General features: G+C 43.5%; 1 protein-coding gene across 3 annotated transcripts in view; it reads left to right on the forward strand.

Annotated features, from left to right (window-relative positions):
- The first annotated feature begins 2,236 nt into the window (after nt 1–2,236).
- Nucleotides 2,237–14,828, forward strand: part of LOC147885135 (OTU-like cysteine protease family protein) — a 42,358-nt gene continuing 29,766 nt past the window's right edge. The window contains exons 1-4 of one of the 3 annotated variants that reach the window (XM_087397649.1): nt 2,237–2,327; nt 2,618–2,756; nt 3,274–3,319; nt 3,456–3,564. In XM_087397649.1, coding sequence (XP_087253775.1) covers nt 2,686–2,756; nt 3,274–3,319; nt 3,456–3,564 — 226 coding nt within the window. In that variant the 5' untranslated portion in view covers nt 2,237–2,327; nt 2,618–2,685. The other 2 variants (XM_087397647.1, XM_087397648.1) reach the window with 2 other exon arrangements.

Consider the following 14,828-nt stretch of genomic DNA (forward strand, 5'->3'; position numbering starts at 1 on the left):
CAGTGATATTGGTGAATTATAATCTTCCACCCTCTATGGGGATTAAGAAAGGACATGTTATGTTATCCCTTCTAATTCCAGGGAAACATAAAGTCAAAAATCTTGATGTTTATTTGGAGCCTTTGATTGACGAGCTAGAGATACTTTGGAGAGTCGAGGTGCATGATGTGAGCAGGCCTCCCTCGTCACAAAACTTCAATTGTAAAGTAGTCTTGATGTGGATGATGCATGACTTCCCAGGCTATGGCGAGTGTTCAAGTAAGCATTGCACTTTTAATTATGAGTAGGCAATCGATGTGGCACACTAAACCCACCTTGATCTCTTAATTTTGTCTAATGTTCAAGTCTCACTACATCAGGTTACCATGCATGTCCTATTTGTGGTCCTTCGCTAGTTGCCTCATGGGTAGATGCATTGAATAAGGTCATCTATGAGAATCACCATCGATTTCTCCCACCTGATCACCCTAGATCTGTCACCCCTTGGAATGAAGTCCCCCCATAGTTACTCACTGCAGGAGATTTGATGAGAATTTAGGATAGATTCACGACTCCTCCACCACTTGGCATGAGCCGATAAGGGTTTGTAACTATTATGTGATATATTGAATGGAAAGAAAGATTGCCCGCTAACACCAGCTTTTGTTTAGATACTCCATCTTTTATCGTTTACCATATTGGTCCCACCTCAAGATCAATCACTTGCATGATCCCATGCATGTCTTCAAGAATGTGGCATCTACCACGGGAACATTTGAATGGGACACGAGATTCTGCAGGCATAAGGGAGGATCTATGCACCATAGGGAGGATGCATGAAGCTTGGCCACAAGAGAGGCCTAATGGGCATGTCTTTTTACCTTGTGCACCGTGGAGGTTATCAAAGCTAGAGATGGTGGCGGTGAAGCGCTATCACTACAATTCGTACTCTCACTGGATGCATGAGGTGTTTGAAGGGGGCCTTCACAAAGAGTGTCTACAAATTTTACATGTCCACCCACACAAATGATATGGCATGATCCACCAAGAACCCTGCTCCCCCACAATAGTGGTGCTAGCATGCACTGGAAAAGAAACACACAACATTAATGGCATCGAAATAATATTAATGGCACAAGAATTCATTCAGCATTACACTTACCTATACACAATAAAAACCTTTACATCCTTATGTGTAGAAAAACTAGATACATTAAGGTCATTCGATGCAAAGTTATAATTGTTTGTCATTGACGAGACATCTTAGTCCACAAAAGAACTTTAAACTTGCTGATATGTTGATGATGACTCTAAAACAAATGGACACTTTGTCAGTAGTGTTGATGTTAACATGTGGCAACTTCTACCAAGCAAAATAGGTGAATGATGCATGGTTCTTCAAGACAAATGATAATACATTGGAATGCATCGTAACTACAACAATGAGACAAAATGACAATGACTTTGTCAACATATTTTTCTCATTAGAAATTGCACTCATACACACATATCAATCAAAAGACTTGGAAAACACAGTGAATAAATTCAACCCTCACTTGCAACTAAAAAAAACAACTACTATGTGTGGATCTCAATTAGATCACATTTGGACAAACATATTAGTACAAAGTATACATACGAAAACATCATATGTGTATTGGTTAGATCACTCAATAACCTATATATATGTGTGAGAATCTTCAATGGACAATACATCAAAAAATCTATGAAACTTATAGAACACTAACCTTTTTAATAAAGCAGGGTCTTAGTGGATTCTCCACTACCTTGTTGAACTAGCTTCGCAAAGCTCGGCCTTCACATGAGAGGGCTATATTACCTTCCATATGGATGTTGTCCTCTCTGTCTCTCTATCTCTGTCTCTCTGTCTCTGTCTCTGTCTCTGTCTCTCTCTCTCTCTCTCTCCATGATTCACCTTCACAAACCTCCCAAAAATGAGGTTTTCAGAAAAGAAAGAAACAATGCAAGACGTGGTACGAAGGGCTTACCATGCGGCACCCTCTTCAGCCTCTCCCCACAAGCCTTGCCTAACACTCTCCCACCCCCTACCCACCACGCTCACCCATTTTTGAAGCTTTTGAGAAATTATGGAGGGGTGCGGTGGTGACACAATTAGGTGCAATGCACATGGGTTTGTTGTTCTTCTAGGTTCGTTGCTGTCGAGAACTAGGTACAAGCTACAGCCACCCCTTCTCACCTTCCAAGTGAACCTTTAGTTTTTGGCAAAGGGTCAACGTACCACGTTGAAAGTCGTATTTTTGATTTTTTGAAAAGGTTGGTTGTTAACGTGCACTTTTCACGTGGACAACCAAAAAATACCCTCCTGCGTATGTTGCATCTCTTCTTTTACTTCATTTCTACGCAGACAAAACTGTCCAGAACAAAAGGTAGGCACAGAGATCTTTTGCGCTGTGCTTTACATTGCCTTCGTCGTTGGAAACGGATTTAGTATAGGCTAGATTGTCTTGTGTTCTCGTTACCGGTTAGGCCAAACAGAAGGGTCCGTTTTAAGATCAATAAGAGAATCCCATGGCTTTCACAGAGAGAGAGAGAGAGAGAGAGAGAGAGAGAGAGAGATTTCAGATGGGTTCTAACATTGCTAAACTCACATTCACAGAGACCAATTTGGCACTCTGCGAGCATGCTTTAACAGTTCACGCTAGGACCAGTGTATCGCTTCGAGAAATGGAAGAAGGGGGTCTTGTTCTGAGGAGAGTTATACCTTCAGACAACAGCTGCTTATTCAACGCTGTTGGGTATGCAATTTAACTCTTTAAAAGTACTTGAAGTTTCTTCTCATTGAGCGGAAGTCTAGAGGATGCGCTTACGGTCCTTATTAATGCAATTATGCCGCTCTTCCTTGCTGCGCTTTGGTATGAGGGTCCAAATTGCATTATCATCAAAGAGCCTAAGTGCATACTCTAGTTTAACTCTTAGGACATGAACCTTAGTGGGCCCGCAAGCTATCTAGAGCTTTAAGAGTTTGCTCATATACCTGGCAATTCCATTTTCCTCAAAGAATTGGCATCGTGTTTTTTTATTGTCCCTGCATGCCTTAATTTTGTCTTTTGACATAGCAATCTGTCGCTTTGGCTATGTTAAGCTCAAGTATTCGAGCTACTAGATAGAGAAGTAACTATCACAGGTCAATATTTTAGCTGGAGTGCTAGCTATCTTAGGAGATGCGTTTTTGCTAGTATGGTACTTGTGAACGCAGTTTTATATGCATACTAAGAGGGTCTTTGTTTTCAAAGCAAAACTATTTTCTTGCAGGTATGTCATGGAGCATAATAAGCAGAAGTCTCAGGAATTAAGACAGGTTTTAAATTTTCTTCTCTAGTTTGTAGTGTTGCAATTATCGCTGAACGAAAAGTTTATACGAAGTGGGGCTTGGAGAGTGTTTTTTGTACCGATTTTATTTGAGTGATTTTGATATTATTGCTTGTCAATTGCAGGTGATAGCAGCAACTGTACTTAGTGACCCGACCACTTATAGTGAAGCATTCTTGGGAAAGCCTAACGATGAGTATTGCAGATGGATCATGCACCCTGAAAAGTGGGGAGGTGCGGGAACACTTTTGAAGACCTATGCAATGAATGATAATTTTTTTGCAGAGATAAGAGGCCTAGGTTTAAAATAATTATATCTGGTGTCATAAAAAATGCTCATTAGTTATAATTATAGGCTTGAGGTTACATTGCATCTGATTTCATATAAGCTCGACGCACAACTCTGGGCATTTCATTCAAGGGCAAGGGCAAAGTGTTATAGAAGATATACAAATTGAAAAGCTCTAAAGACCTGTGGATGTAACATCCGCCATGCCTCAATAACTTGTCAATAATATCTACCAATAACGCATCAAATGCCACTTCTGGATTTGTGACTTCTTATGGCTAGTGGTTGATCGTAGGTAGTTACAACCCTTGGACACTTTTGCATTTTTATTAGACTTCAACATTGACTCAACACCTGTTTATCCTCTCCACTGACATTGGCTGCATTAGCTCCGTCACGTATTTAACACATTTGCTTCATGTTTGCTCATCACTTGTTTAACGCATTTACATCATCTTAGCTGCATTTGATCACTTCTTGATGCTCACCCCCATTTTCGCTATCTCGATGCTGAAAACTTCTCTTCAGATCTCTATTTTCTGTGTAGTCTCCCTTGTGAAAGGAGTTGCCATGTTTAAGGAAATCTGCTACAAAGTCTTAGTAAACTTCTTTTCTTTTTGAATAAAAGGAGTAAACTTCTTTCATTTTTATTAAATAAAAGGACTTGTCATGTTTAAGGAAAATCTGTCTACAAAGTTTTAGTAACTTATATGCCCTTGGAGCTTTTATACTCCCTTATGAACTGCCTGTTGGCGGTTAATACTCCACCCTATATCATTGTTCACCATTGCTGATTCTCTCACCTTCTCTTGCTGTCCATGGGAGAAGATGATGAGGCACACAGCGTCATGCACTTCACTTGAGATCATGATGTGGCAGTTAGGCCCATGTAATATGGCGGCCAATGATGTGGCAACAGGCTTGTGTAAAGGTGCAGCGACGTGGCAAAGTTGGCATATGACATGGCATCAGCAATGTGGCAGTCGGCGCAGGGTAGGCTCAGTGGCTTGGTTGGCCACTGGTCAGCCTAGATGATGGGCTGGTCAGCCCAGACAGCTCTAGTGTGGGCTATATAGGTAGGAGAACACACAAAGGTCTCTTCATGTCTTCATCCTTGAAGAGTACAAGAGGAGTATGACAGTGTGCAGTCAAGCACATTGTTCCTTCACCCCCAATCTCAAGGGTTATCCAATAGAGGAGAGTGTGGTTTCCAGACATTGTACCTGCGGTGGAGCTTCAGTTTTCAGCCTGTTTGGGCTGTGTATGTTCAGATTAACATTGTTTCTTGTCTCTCTAACGGCCTCCAGAGATGGCCATCATTTGGCGGGCTCACTTGTTTCCCACATGGTGGAGGGACAAGGACAGTGGACTATTTGATGGTTCCCCTAGCTTTTGTGTCATGGATACATGCTTTATTGTGCCTCCTCCCCCACTCGGTGCTGACCCCTCATACCTAGCTTTTAGCATCTTAGCTACTATGCGAGCCACAGGGAGAGTCCCTCCCACACCCATCCATTGTCCAAATCCATTTTGACCGAGCTCTTGATCTAGTTTATGTGAGTCATTTGGCTCGTGAGCTTCCATGGAGATGATGTAGACCTCGCCCGTGCCTCGGACACTCTTGTCTTAGTGGTACAAGAGGCTGCTACTAGATCTTTCCCCATGACTTGATCCGCACATGTCCGAGCTGGGAAGATGCCTCAAAACTCGTTGTTCGATGACAAGTGTAGAGAGATGAGATCTCACCTCATATGTGAGCGAGCCCTAGGCCATCTGACGACACACAAGGTGCAATGGATCTCATGGCGACTAACATGTCATAAGAGGCAGGATTTCCTCACACATAGGATGTATGAGGTGATCCAATCTTTTTGAGGGACACATAGGATGTATGAGGTGATCCAATCTTTTTGAGGGGGATATCCCACCATTGGATAGGGGCTTTTATTTGAGGGAAAGCCGCCTATTCCCATCACAAATCTAGACGTTTGGCACACATATGCTCACTCTCTGATGCCTTGATGTAGAAACCATATGATATGTCCTCTATGCCTAGGCCTACTACCTGTCACTTGTTCATTGCTTAGAATGTACAGGCTGCACTCAGCTCCATAACCGAAGAGCCCAGGATCATGAGGGGCTATGGATTAAGAATTTCACACATGGCAGGAGGTCCTGGCTTCAATTTTAGTGCATATGTTCAACCACGCTGTATGCCACGGCTTCCCACCCACTTGGAGTACCACCACCATTGTGCCGATACACAAAGCAGGGGATCCCATGAACATTGGGAACTACCGCACTCTTGTGATTGGCCACACTTTGGCCAAGATTTACAGGTCGATACTAGAGAGAGAGAGATCATCTGCTACAAAGAGGCACATGGGCAGCGGGCTCTAGGACAGGAAGGATTCAAGAGGTAGCACTCGACCCTAGACCACATCTTCATCCTGTGAGCATTGAGGAGCATTCCGCCCTAGATCACATTTTCATCCTGTGAGCATTGAGGAGGCGAAGTTGAGATCCCAGAAAGTATATGCTTGCTTAGTAGATTTCCGGAAGGCCTTCAACATTGTCCCAACGCTCTCATATGATCAGGAGATTTTAGGAAATGTAGATTCCAGAGGTCATGATATGGTGTAATGGGCTTAATACTTATATGAGTCTATCAGAGGGAGAGCCCGTGCTTAATACTCCTACGAGTCTATCAGAGGGAGAGCCCATGCCCTAGGAGGCCTATTAGATTGGTTTGTGAGCTCGATCAGAGTGAAACAAGGATGCCCTCTTTCACCGACTCTCTTTGGGCTCTTCATTGAGAGATTACATCCTTTGTTTCCCCGCCTAGGAGGCGAGGGATCACTGTTGGCCAATTTTATGATAAAGATACTGCTATATGCGGATGACATAGTTCTTATATCATATTAAGCAGAGAGATTGCAGAGACATTTGGAGGCCCTAGAGGATTTTTTTAGTCTCATAGACCCTTGTGTCTTTCGAAGATTTTTGATGAACTTTCTTTCTTTCTTTCTTTCTCTCTCACACATAAGGGCAAGAATTTTAGGGCGGCATGCCGTAAGAGGCACGTAAGGTACAAGGTGAGTCAATTTATCACTCCCTTTTGTTGGTCATGTTGCTAGTGGCACTAGTAAAAACATACCAGACCTCTTCTAGTTCAGATACCACGTTGGCTATCAAAGGATATCTTCTCAAAGATGAGGATTGACTCATCCATGACGACAGTGCCGCTGATCTTGGTCTCTTCCTTGGGCTTCATTACCATCCTTGTCAACTGCTTTCTTTCTACACTCCTTCGCGTAGTAGAAGCACTTGACCTCCTTTTGTTTCTTGGAATCGAAAAATCCATCTTCTTGCTTGTTTCCCTTTGCCACTTCGCTTTGCTTGGGTATTGAGAGCTTTGTCTGTATTTGGAGTCCCGGTTCAAATCTGGAAGTACAATGGCTTCGTTTCTGTCCAGGCTTGAAAGCATGTCTATTGCGCAGCCATTCGTTTCAACATCATGATTCCCTTCTATGATTACATTTTGCATGTGGCAATGAAGGAACTGGCAAACATATGGGTGATCTCATTGTGATATCAACACCCATGGACCTTCATTGTTGGTAAGCTGTAATAACGGCATGCAGCATAAAGAAGCATAATGCCCTGCTGACAAATACGCCAAAATTTGTGGCCCAAAAACATCAACATCACACTGCAGTAGGACAGCAATTATAACAGCTGTATCTAAGGGCTTGTCTTGCTGGCCTATGTCTTCAACTTGCTGGACAAAGAACACTTTTACATATTTCTGAATTTCTAGCTCATAGGCTAGTGGTATCTGCAAGTTACTGGTAGGTGACTTCAATGAACTATAAGTAATAGTCATGTCATCACCCTCATGGGTCTGTTCAGCCTCATCATGTGCACACAGATTTGCTTTTTCGAGTGCCAATACATGGCAGCATTTATCACATGTTGTACCATGCACGAGGACACCCTTACAAAGTTCTGCCCTTGCATTTGCAGCAATCCTAAGAGATGCCATTGTCCTCCTAATGGCTGCCAAGTGTAGCAAGCAAAACTCCCAACTATACTCAACTAGTGAGCAGCAGTGAAGGGCATCAGTTACGTTGAAGTTGTGGCCATATTCCCCACTGTCATGCTCCTGAATGTGCTGTGACACAGCTTCAGGAGTAAAACTGTCTTGCATATCTTTTTCATGCTGCACAAGCTGCTCCTTGTCACTGTTGGTAAGTTTACTTCGGCATCCCTTGCTATCATCTGTGTGGTCTTTTATATTTTTGTCCTTCATGGAGACTATACAATGCTGGATACTCACCTCCTCCTCAGTAACTTTGTCCCCAAAGTTTGCATGCCTAGAAGGATCGAGTGTAAGTGCATCCACATCCTTATCTTTCTGGTCAACATCTGCATCTTCATCAATATCACAGATTTGCTCATCACTGCTTGGGGCCTCACCTATCTTTTCACCCATCAGGTCTGCTTCATTGTCATTGTTATGTAGGCTAGTCTGAATATAGGCATTTCTTCCATTAGTGTGCTGAACTGCCAGGGCATCATCTAGAGCAATGTTTCAGTCATGCAAACTGATTTAACAGCCCCTTTGCTGTCCATATTTGTTTCCATCATGTGGGCTGCTGCTTTTATTTGAGCAGCTATCCCAACATAACCCTTCTAAAATTGCAGCTGTAATAGCCTGGAAACAACCAGATTTTTGTCCTGCATATTGAGGCATCTTCCACGGCTTTGAAATGTGCTTCTCTACCTCGGCTTGAGTCGTGCTTTGAAGCCTTACTGGTGAAGCATCCACGAATTCAGCCCTTGTGCCATCAACCGTTGCATTGCAAAGCTAGAAGGTATACCCTTGGGTGCTCCCAAAATGACAGCTTTTGGTTCTTGCTGTTCATAGCCATTTAAGCTGCTATTTTCATTAGAACACTTCTCCCCGCAACATCCTTTAGTATTTGCAGCTGGAATCACTTGACAACGACCATAGTTTTGTCCTGCATCCAAAGGCATCACCCATGGCTCTAAAGCATGGTTTGGCTGTATGCTAGGGAGTGGTTTATATAACATGGCTGGACTGCATTACAAGCATTGGCCTGACTACATTCTCCCCAGATGTTGGGTGTCTACTGTCATAGTTGCATAGCCTTTGGCATCACTCCCCTCGGCATCATAGCTCCAATAATTGGTTGCTCTATGGCATTTGTATCTCGACATTTAGCATAGGACATCGCTATCAAATCCAACAGCTGAATATGTAAGGTACAACCACGTCATATATATCCCGACCATGCAAGGTGTTTCGTGCTTGCAGTGCACTAGCCTGAGAGGCAAACTGTATTTCAACTTGGAGAGCTCCTGAAATCTGATGCATGACAATCCTCCCGATAAGCCCAAAAGGAGAAAATACCTAATGCAACGCATTCAATGTAATGGGATACAAGAGATTGCGGATGGTAATCAAAAGGATTCCACTTGGCTGTGAGTCTTCCTCATGTTGAAGCTGCCCTAAGCTTGTTGCATGCTGCTTAAAAAACTCCCCAAAACTAAGGCATGTTGCCCCATGTTCCATCCGTAGGCATTTGGCTGTCCCATAAAGCTGTCCCCTGTGCCAAATGCATGCAAGTGTGAATTTCTGCCTGTCTCATAGCTCAAAATGTGATGTAGAGGCTCGAAAGAAAAGTAGATGGAGAAGCTTCAAAACGGAGCCAAAATGAGGCTATGAAACAGGGCCCAAATGGGCTCAATCAGGGTCGGTAAAGGCCTTTGAAAGGGGCTGAAAAGGCCTTATATTTTTTACACACTTTTTTTTTTTTTGGGGGGGGGGGGGGGAACACCCGATTCACCTAGGATAGTTTGGACATTGACCTATGACCCGTAGGACAGTTAGAACAATTGAGACAACCCACAATTAGTCACAATTAGTCTAACCTAACACTTAATCCAACCATAGTTAACTGACGTGACTAACTAAACCCAATCCAAGTTGCCTAACCCAGCTGCACTAACTTGTAACCTAGTAAATAATTAAACCCTTATCTAAGGTTTGGCGTTGGACGAAGGTGACGGGCGAAAAAATAAAAATCTTGCCAGATATCAACAATTGTGGTGGAGAATCCAGCCACAGGGCCAGTAGGCGGGGCTACAGACGGGCTGAGCCAGACGGACGACGTTGTGAACAGACGGGTGGTAGCACGAGCGTAAGGCATTGGCGAATCGGGTCAGTTGTGTGATTCAATCATGGATGGGTTCTGTAGAACTACTTTTTGGGCAAGCGTGGAGTTGTTTCCTGTGACGAGCGGTGGTGGCTGCGGACAGGAAAATTAATCTTTGGTTCGTCGTTTCTCCTTCATCTGGCTTGTAGTTGGCCTACTCTGAGACGAGCAGGAAGCAATCCTTGCAGGACATTCCTTCATTCGACTAAGATGTTGGGAGCTTGATCAAGTGTTGAATCAGGGTGTCAATTCAACTCCTGGAAGGCTTCGCCCCAGCTCACTCCATAGAATGCACGACCATAATAGCATGTATGTGTAGTCCGTCTGTAGTATCCCTTGCTTGCAGGTTTGGCGTCTGGAGGATTCTTTATCCTGTGTTGAGGTCGCTAGGCTGTCTTGCAAATAACTGTTGTCTACTTGCTCTGGTCCTCTGCGTGAAAGATTGTGTTGGCGTTGGCTATGGCGATGCCCTGTGTTGTGGAAGGGCCCAAGATGAAGGTGAAATGGGAAAGCTATGGTGCCAGGGTCGGAGCTCTGATACCAATGCAATGAAGGGGGTAGGGGCAGAATTGGTGAAGGGCCAGAGATGGCAGAAAAGGGGAAGAGGATAGGGGAAAGGAAGGAGGAGAGAGAGAGAGATAGGAGGGAGAGGGGTAGAGGGAGAGGAAGAGAGACTGAGGTTGCAACACTAGCATTGGACTGAAGGTAGGTTGCGGGTCTGAGCTGGAGTGAGCTGAAGTTGTTCCAAGAGTCATCACTCTAGTAAGTCGAAGCAGATCAGAACAATGGCGGCGCAGATGCTCGAGGAACAATTGTGAGATTGTCTGAGCTATGTGGAAGTTGAGCTGAGCTGAAATCGAGTTGAGCTGGAGCAATGGGCAACAGTGAAAAGTTGGGGAAAAGTGGTTTGGAGCAAGAACCTTCACTGATATCACTGTTGGATGAAATGTTATGAAAGACAACAAGGTGTGTACTTGCAAATGGATAATGAGAAAGTACAAGTGAGGGGTCACATAGACTCAAGTACACCCTAGTGTCCTACCTAGATATCCTAGGTCTCCCAAGTGGACCAAAACTGTTCCTAAGGCCATCCTTGGGCACACTGGTTAATTTAGAATATAGATATATTCATTCAACCAAATATTCTTATCTTGAATAGTGGGAAATAGTTTTGGTAATTAAATTAAATATGTTTTAATTCTCCTTTATAAAAATTTGCCCCATGACCCCTTTACCCTTGCACGTAAGTGATGCACGATTAGACCTAGAACATTTAATTGCACCCTAGGCTTACGAAGGCCATAACTTGAGCTAGACTTATCAAAGTGAAACCAATGGTTATGGTTCGTAGTGTACTATCTAATGTACATGTGAGTGATTGGGGTATAGATAATTAAACTCTTATGGATTCTAGACATTACATCCACTCATAGGTTTAAACCTATGCCACTTTATTCTGTCCTCGTAAGACTCAGCATTACAGCCTGGATGCACCAAGGCTCATCCCCAAGGCCTGTATGAAAGCAACTAGGAATTGAAGGGTATAAAATCTCCTTATGTTGGGTATGGAAACCCTGTAATCTCTATTGAGAGGTTGGGCAAGCTTTGCTAGGCAATGGTTTGCAGAATGTCAGGGGCCTTTCAATTGCCATGCCAGAGTCTCTCAAGAATATAGAGGCCATCTCGTGTGTCTCTTTTTTGGTATTGCATATGTGTAGCTACGAGTAATATGTTCTCTAGGATGAAGTAAGAATTGTGTGTTTCTATGGTTTCCATGAGATTGAATGGGCTATTAGTCGGGTGGCATGAGATGATGTCTATTGCAACATCAAGGGACAATATGCATAGGCTGAGCTTTCAATGGGGACTTTAGAATATTGTGAGGTAACATTGGACCGTGGGTTGTGCTTGATGTTGAATGTGAGCAAGCTCTATACAGATTAAAATAGCTTGTTTTGGTCGATGCAATGTGGACTATTCGGATCCCAACATATCAAGATGTTATCAAGCAAGGATCGTTTGTCCAATAGAATGGTCACCATGGCACATGTTGTTGTCTTGACATTTGTGAAGATGTTAATGATGCCTAGCAGTTGTGTATGAAATATCTGCTCGTAGAACCTAGCGGAGCATCCCAATCTCGTGAGGCATGCTGGCAGGTGGAGGGTGGGTAAATAATCGCCCAGTTATAAGGACTTGGACAACCCTATGGGCTTTGAAATAACTCCATGTGGTGGCGTCTAGGCCACAAACTAGCTCCCATCATCCTGTCACTGTACTGTGACAAGCTATACACATAAGAATCGTCAGCTGTGACTGATCCTTCTGCAAAAAGGTGCCACCACCATGTTAATATGGTAAAGTCTCATGGAGTAAGAACCATGGATAAAATGATATCACTGAGCTGTTTTTGAAGACCAATGCATCGTATTTGTGGGCCAGGAGTTTAAGTCCTGTAAGAAGGAACTCACACAAAACACTCACACGTGTGATCAGTAAGTATTTGCACAAGGAATAAATAAACAAGCAATAGTGTCCTTGGAAAAATGTGTAGGTGTGTTACATTCCTCTGTCACTAAAGCAGTGGAACTACTAAGTAGAGGTACTCAAAATGAATTTCTTCCTCATAAAGTTGAATCAAGTGATGACAATCACAAGAAAGTGTTTGTCTACCCACTTTGCACACCAGTAGTAGGGTACTTCTTTGGCCAATCTCGTCATGCATTCACATGTATAGTTACCTGGCTTTTTACAGTAGTGCCATTTTTCTTTTTCTTGGGCTGCCCTGCATTACCCTTTGCATTATTGACAAGAAGCCTTTGACTGAAAAGCATGTGTATATTTCCCCTTGCCCCTCTCATGGGCAGCAAATGCCTAATTATTGCTACCTCACTGAGAAAGATCTATTTTTCATGTCCTTTCCTTGAAGCCATTTTAGCATAATCCGATGTCTCTAGAGGAAAGAAGCAAGTTGTGAAATAGACATTCATGGATTAGGGGATTTTAAGGCGGATCCACATGTAAAGGGCATGCTAATACTTACCAATGTTTGTGACACGTGTCTAGATGTGTGAACAGAAAGAATTGCCACTCCACTGGACCCAGGCACTCCTCTGTCTATGCAGGTCTGTGATCGGTATGTGGACATCCACATGTACCCATGTACTATGGGTAACCCCTTGTTTGGGCTCCAATGTGTCTCAATGTATATTACAAGATCTTTCCCTTGCACAGTTTCAGCAAAATTGCCTGGTCCTGTTCTTGTTCCTGAAAGAAAGAGACAAGGCACTAATGGTTCCACAGGCTGCATACCCCTATTTTGGGGGGATGTCTCTTGGCTCTTGGCTGATCACTCTGCTGCCTCTGTATGCGGTCCATTTTACCTCCATGGGGATCTCGTCTTGCTTTCCCATGCTTGAACTGGACGCCCATTCTTTCATCCTTCCCCACCCTTTAGGCATTCTCAATCTGGTATTTTGCTATTCCAAACGTTGTATGCATGAATATCTGGGCTGTTTCCAATTGCTGACTGCATCCTCTGTTTTAGTCACCATTTTAAAGTTCAAGGCTTTGTTCTTCCTACGAGTTTCCTCCTCGAAAGTCTTTGGATGGCTTTGAGGGGTCCCTTAACCACCTGCGACAATGATTTAGTCTCCTTGAAGTGCTCCTGTCATTTTTTCTTCCATCTTCGATCAGTTCCTCCGAGGCTTGGCCTTTAGCACTTCTAGGCAAAGTTTACGTGCTGCATTCTCATCCTTTACTGATTTCAGTGCCTTGGAGTCTATGCTAGGAGCTGCATGTTTCAGATCCTGCACTTCAAGTTGGAGTGCGTTAATGGCTGAAGTTTATCCTTCTTTTTGAGGCCTTAATACTTCTTCCTCACTGCATCAATTGCATCCTCTTGGGTGTCCATTCTCTGCATGCATACTGCTAGGAATTCTTTAATCTTTTGTGCTGAAAGCACGCCTTTTGTCTTGTCATTGAGGATGGACAACTTCTTTAATGCCTCTTCCAAGGCCTTCATGGCTCCTCCTCCTTTGCCATTTCTTGTCATCCTGCAGGTAAAGAAATACCTCACTGGTTGTAGAAAAAACAGGGCAAAAAGAGGATACTTTATGGTTTTGGGGGTCCAAAAAAATCAGTGTCGATATGGACAGAATCACAGAGTTCCATCGAGTTCAGTTGATTGAAATTTGCAACCACCAAAAATATCCACTTCTCACAAATGACCTTTTCGAAAAGCCCCTTGAAGTGTTTCCTCTTTTGAACATTTGTTGTCTCATTTCTCCGTCGTGACGATGAGGAAAAAGGGTCACTGATGATTGTTGCTTGTTTGTAGTAGATAGAGGATTCCTGGGGTCCTGGACAGAGGTGGGGGGTCGATGAAAAGGCCAAGGCAATTGTAGGGGTGGGCTTATTACTCCAATTTCATCAGCCTCATTGCGCTGGCCAGCAGGTGCTGGCTGGTTAGAAGCAGCCTGTGGGCTGTTTGTAGGCGGAGTAGTTGTGGCAAGGATGGCAGGTGGTGGTTATCAAACGTGGAGTGGGGGTGGGGCTTACATGATGGGCTGGAGCAACGATGAGCTGCCTGAGGAATGGAGGGAATTTAGACTAGCACAGAGAGAGAGAGAGAGAGAGAGAGAGAGAGAGAGAGAGAGAGAGCTCAGAGGTAGAATTAGATTAATTTATGTAACAGATGTTGCCCATTTCTTTATCTTTCTATCCAATATGCATATGCACTCAGCTAAGTTGCACATGCTGTCTTATGTCAATGTAGATGTTATATTGCTGACGATTTCAATAGGGTTACCATCATTGTTATCCATGCTAATCAAGGATTGTCTTGATTGTATAGGTTTCAAAAAGCTTCATGCTTATACTGTTTTCACGTATGGCTGCCCCTGGTAGCTTTGTTTCTCATCTTTTTGCTCCTGCACACGGAGAATCTGTTATCCTTCAGCTAGTGG

Source organism: Dipteris shenzhenensis, chromosome 26, assembly GCF_047967505.1.
Source record: "Dipteris shenzhenensis isolate YYH24624 ecotype China chromosome 26, Dip_SZ_1.0, whole genome shotgun sequence".
Taxonomy (NCBI): Eukaryota; Viridiplantae; Streptophyta; class Polypodiopsida; order Gleicheniales; family Dipteridaceae; genus Dipteris; species Dipteris shenzhenensis.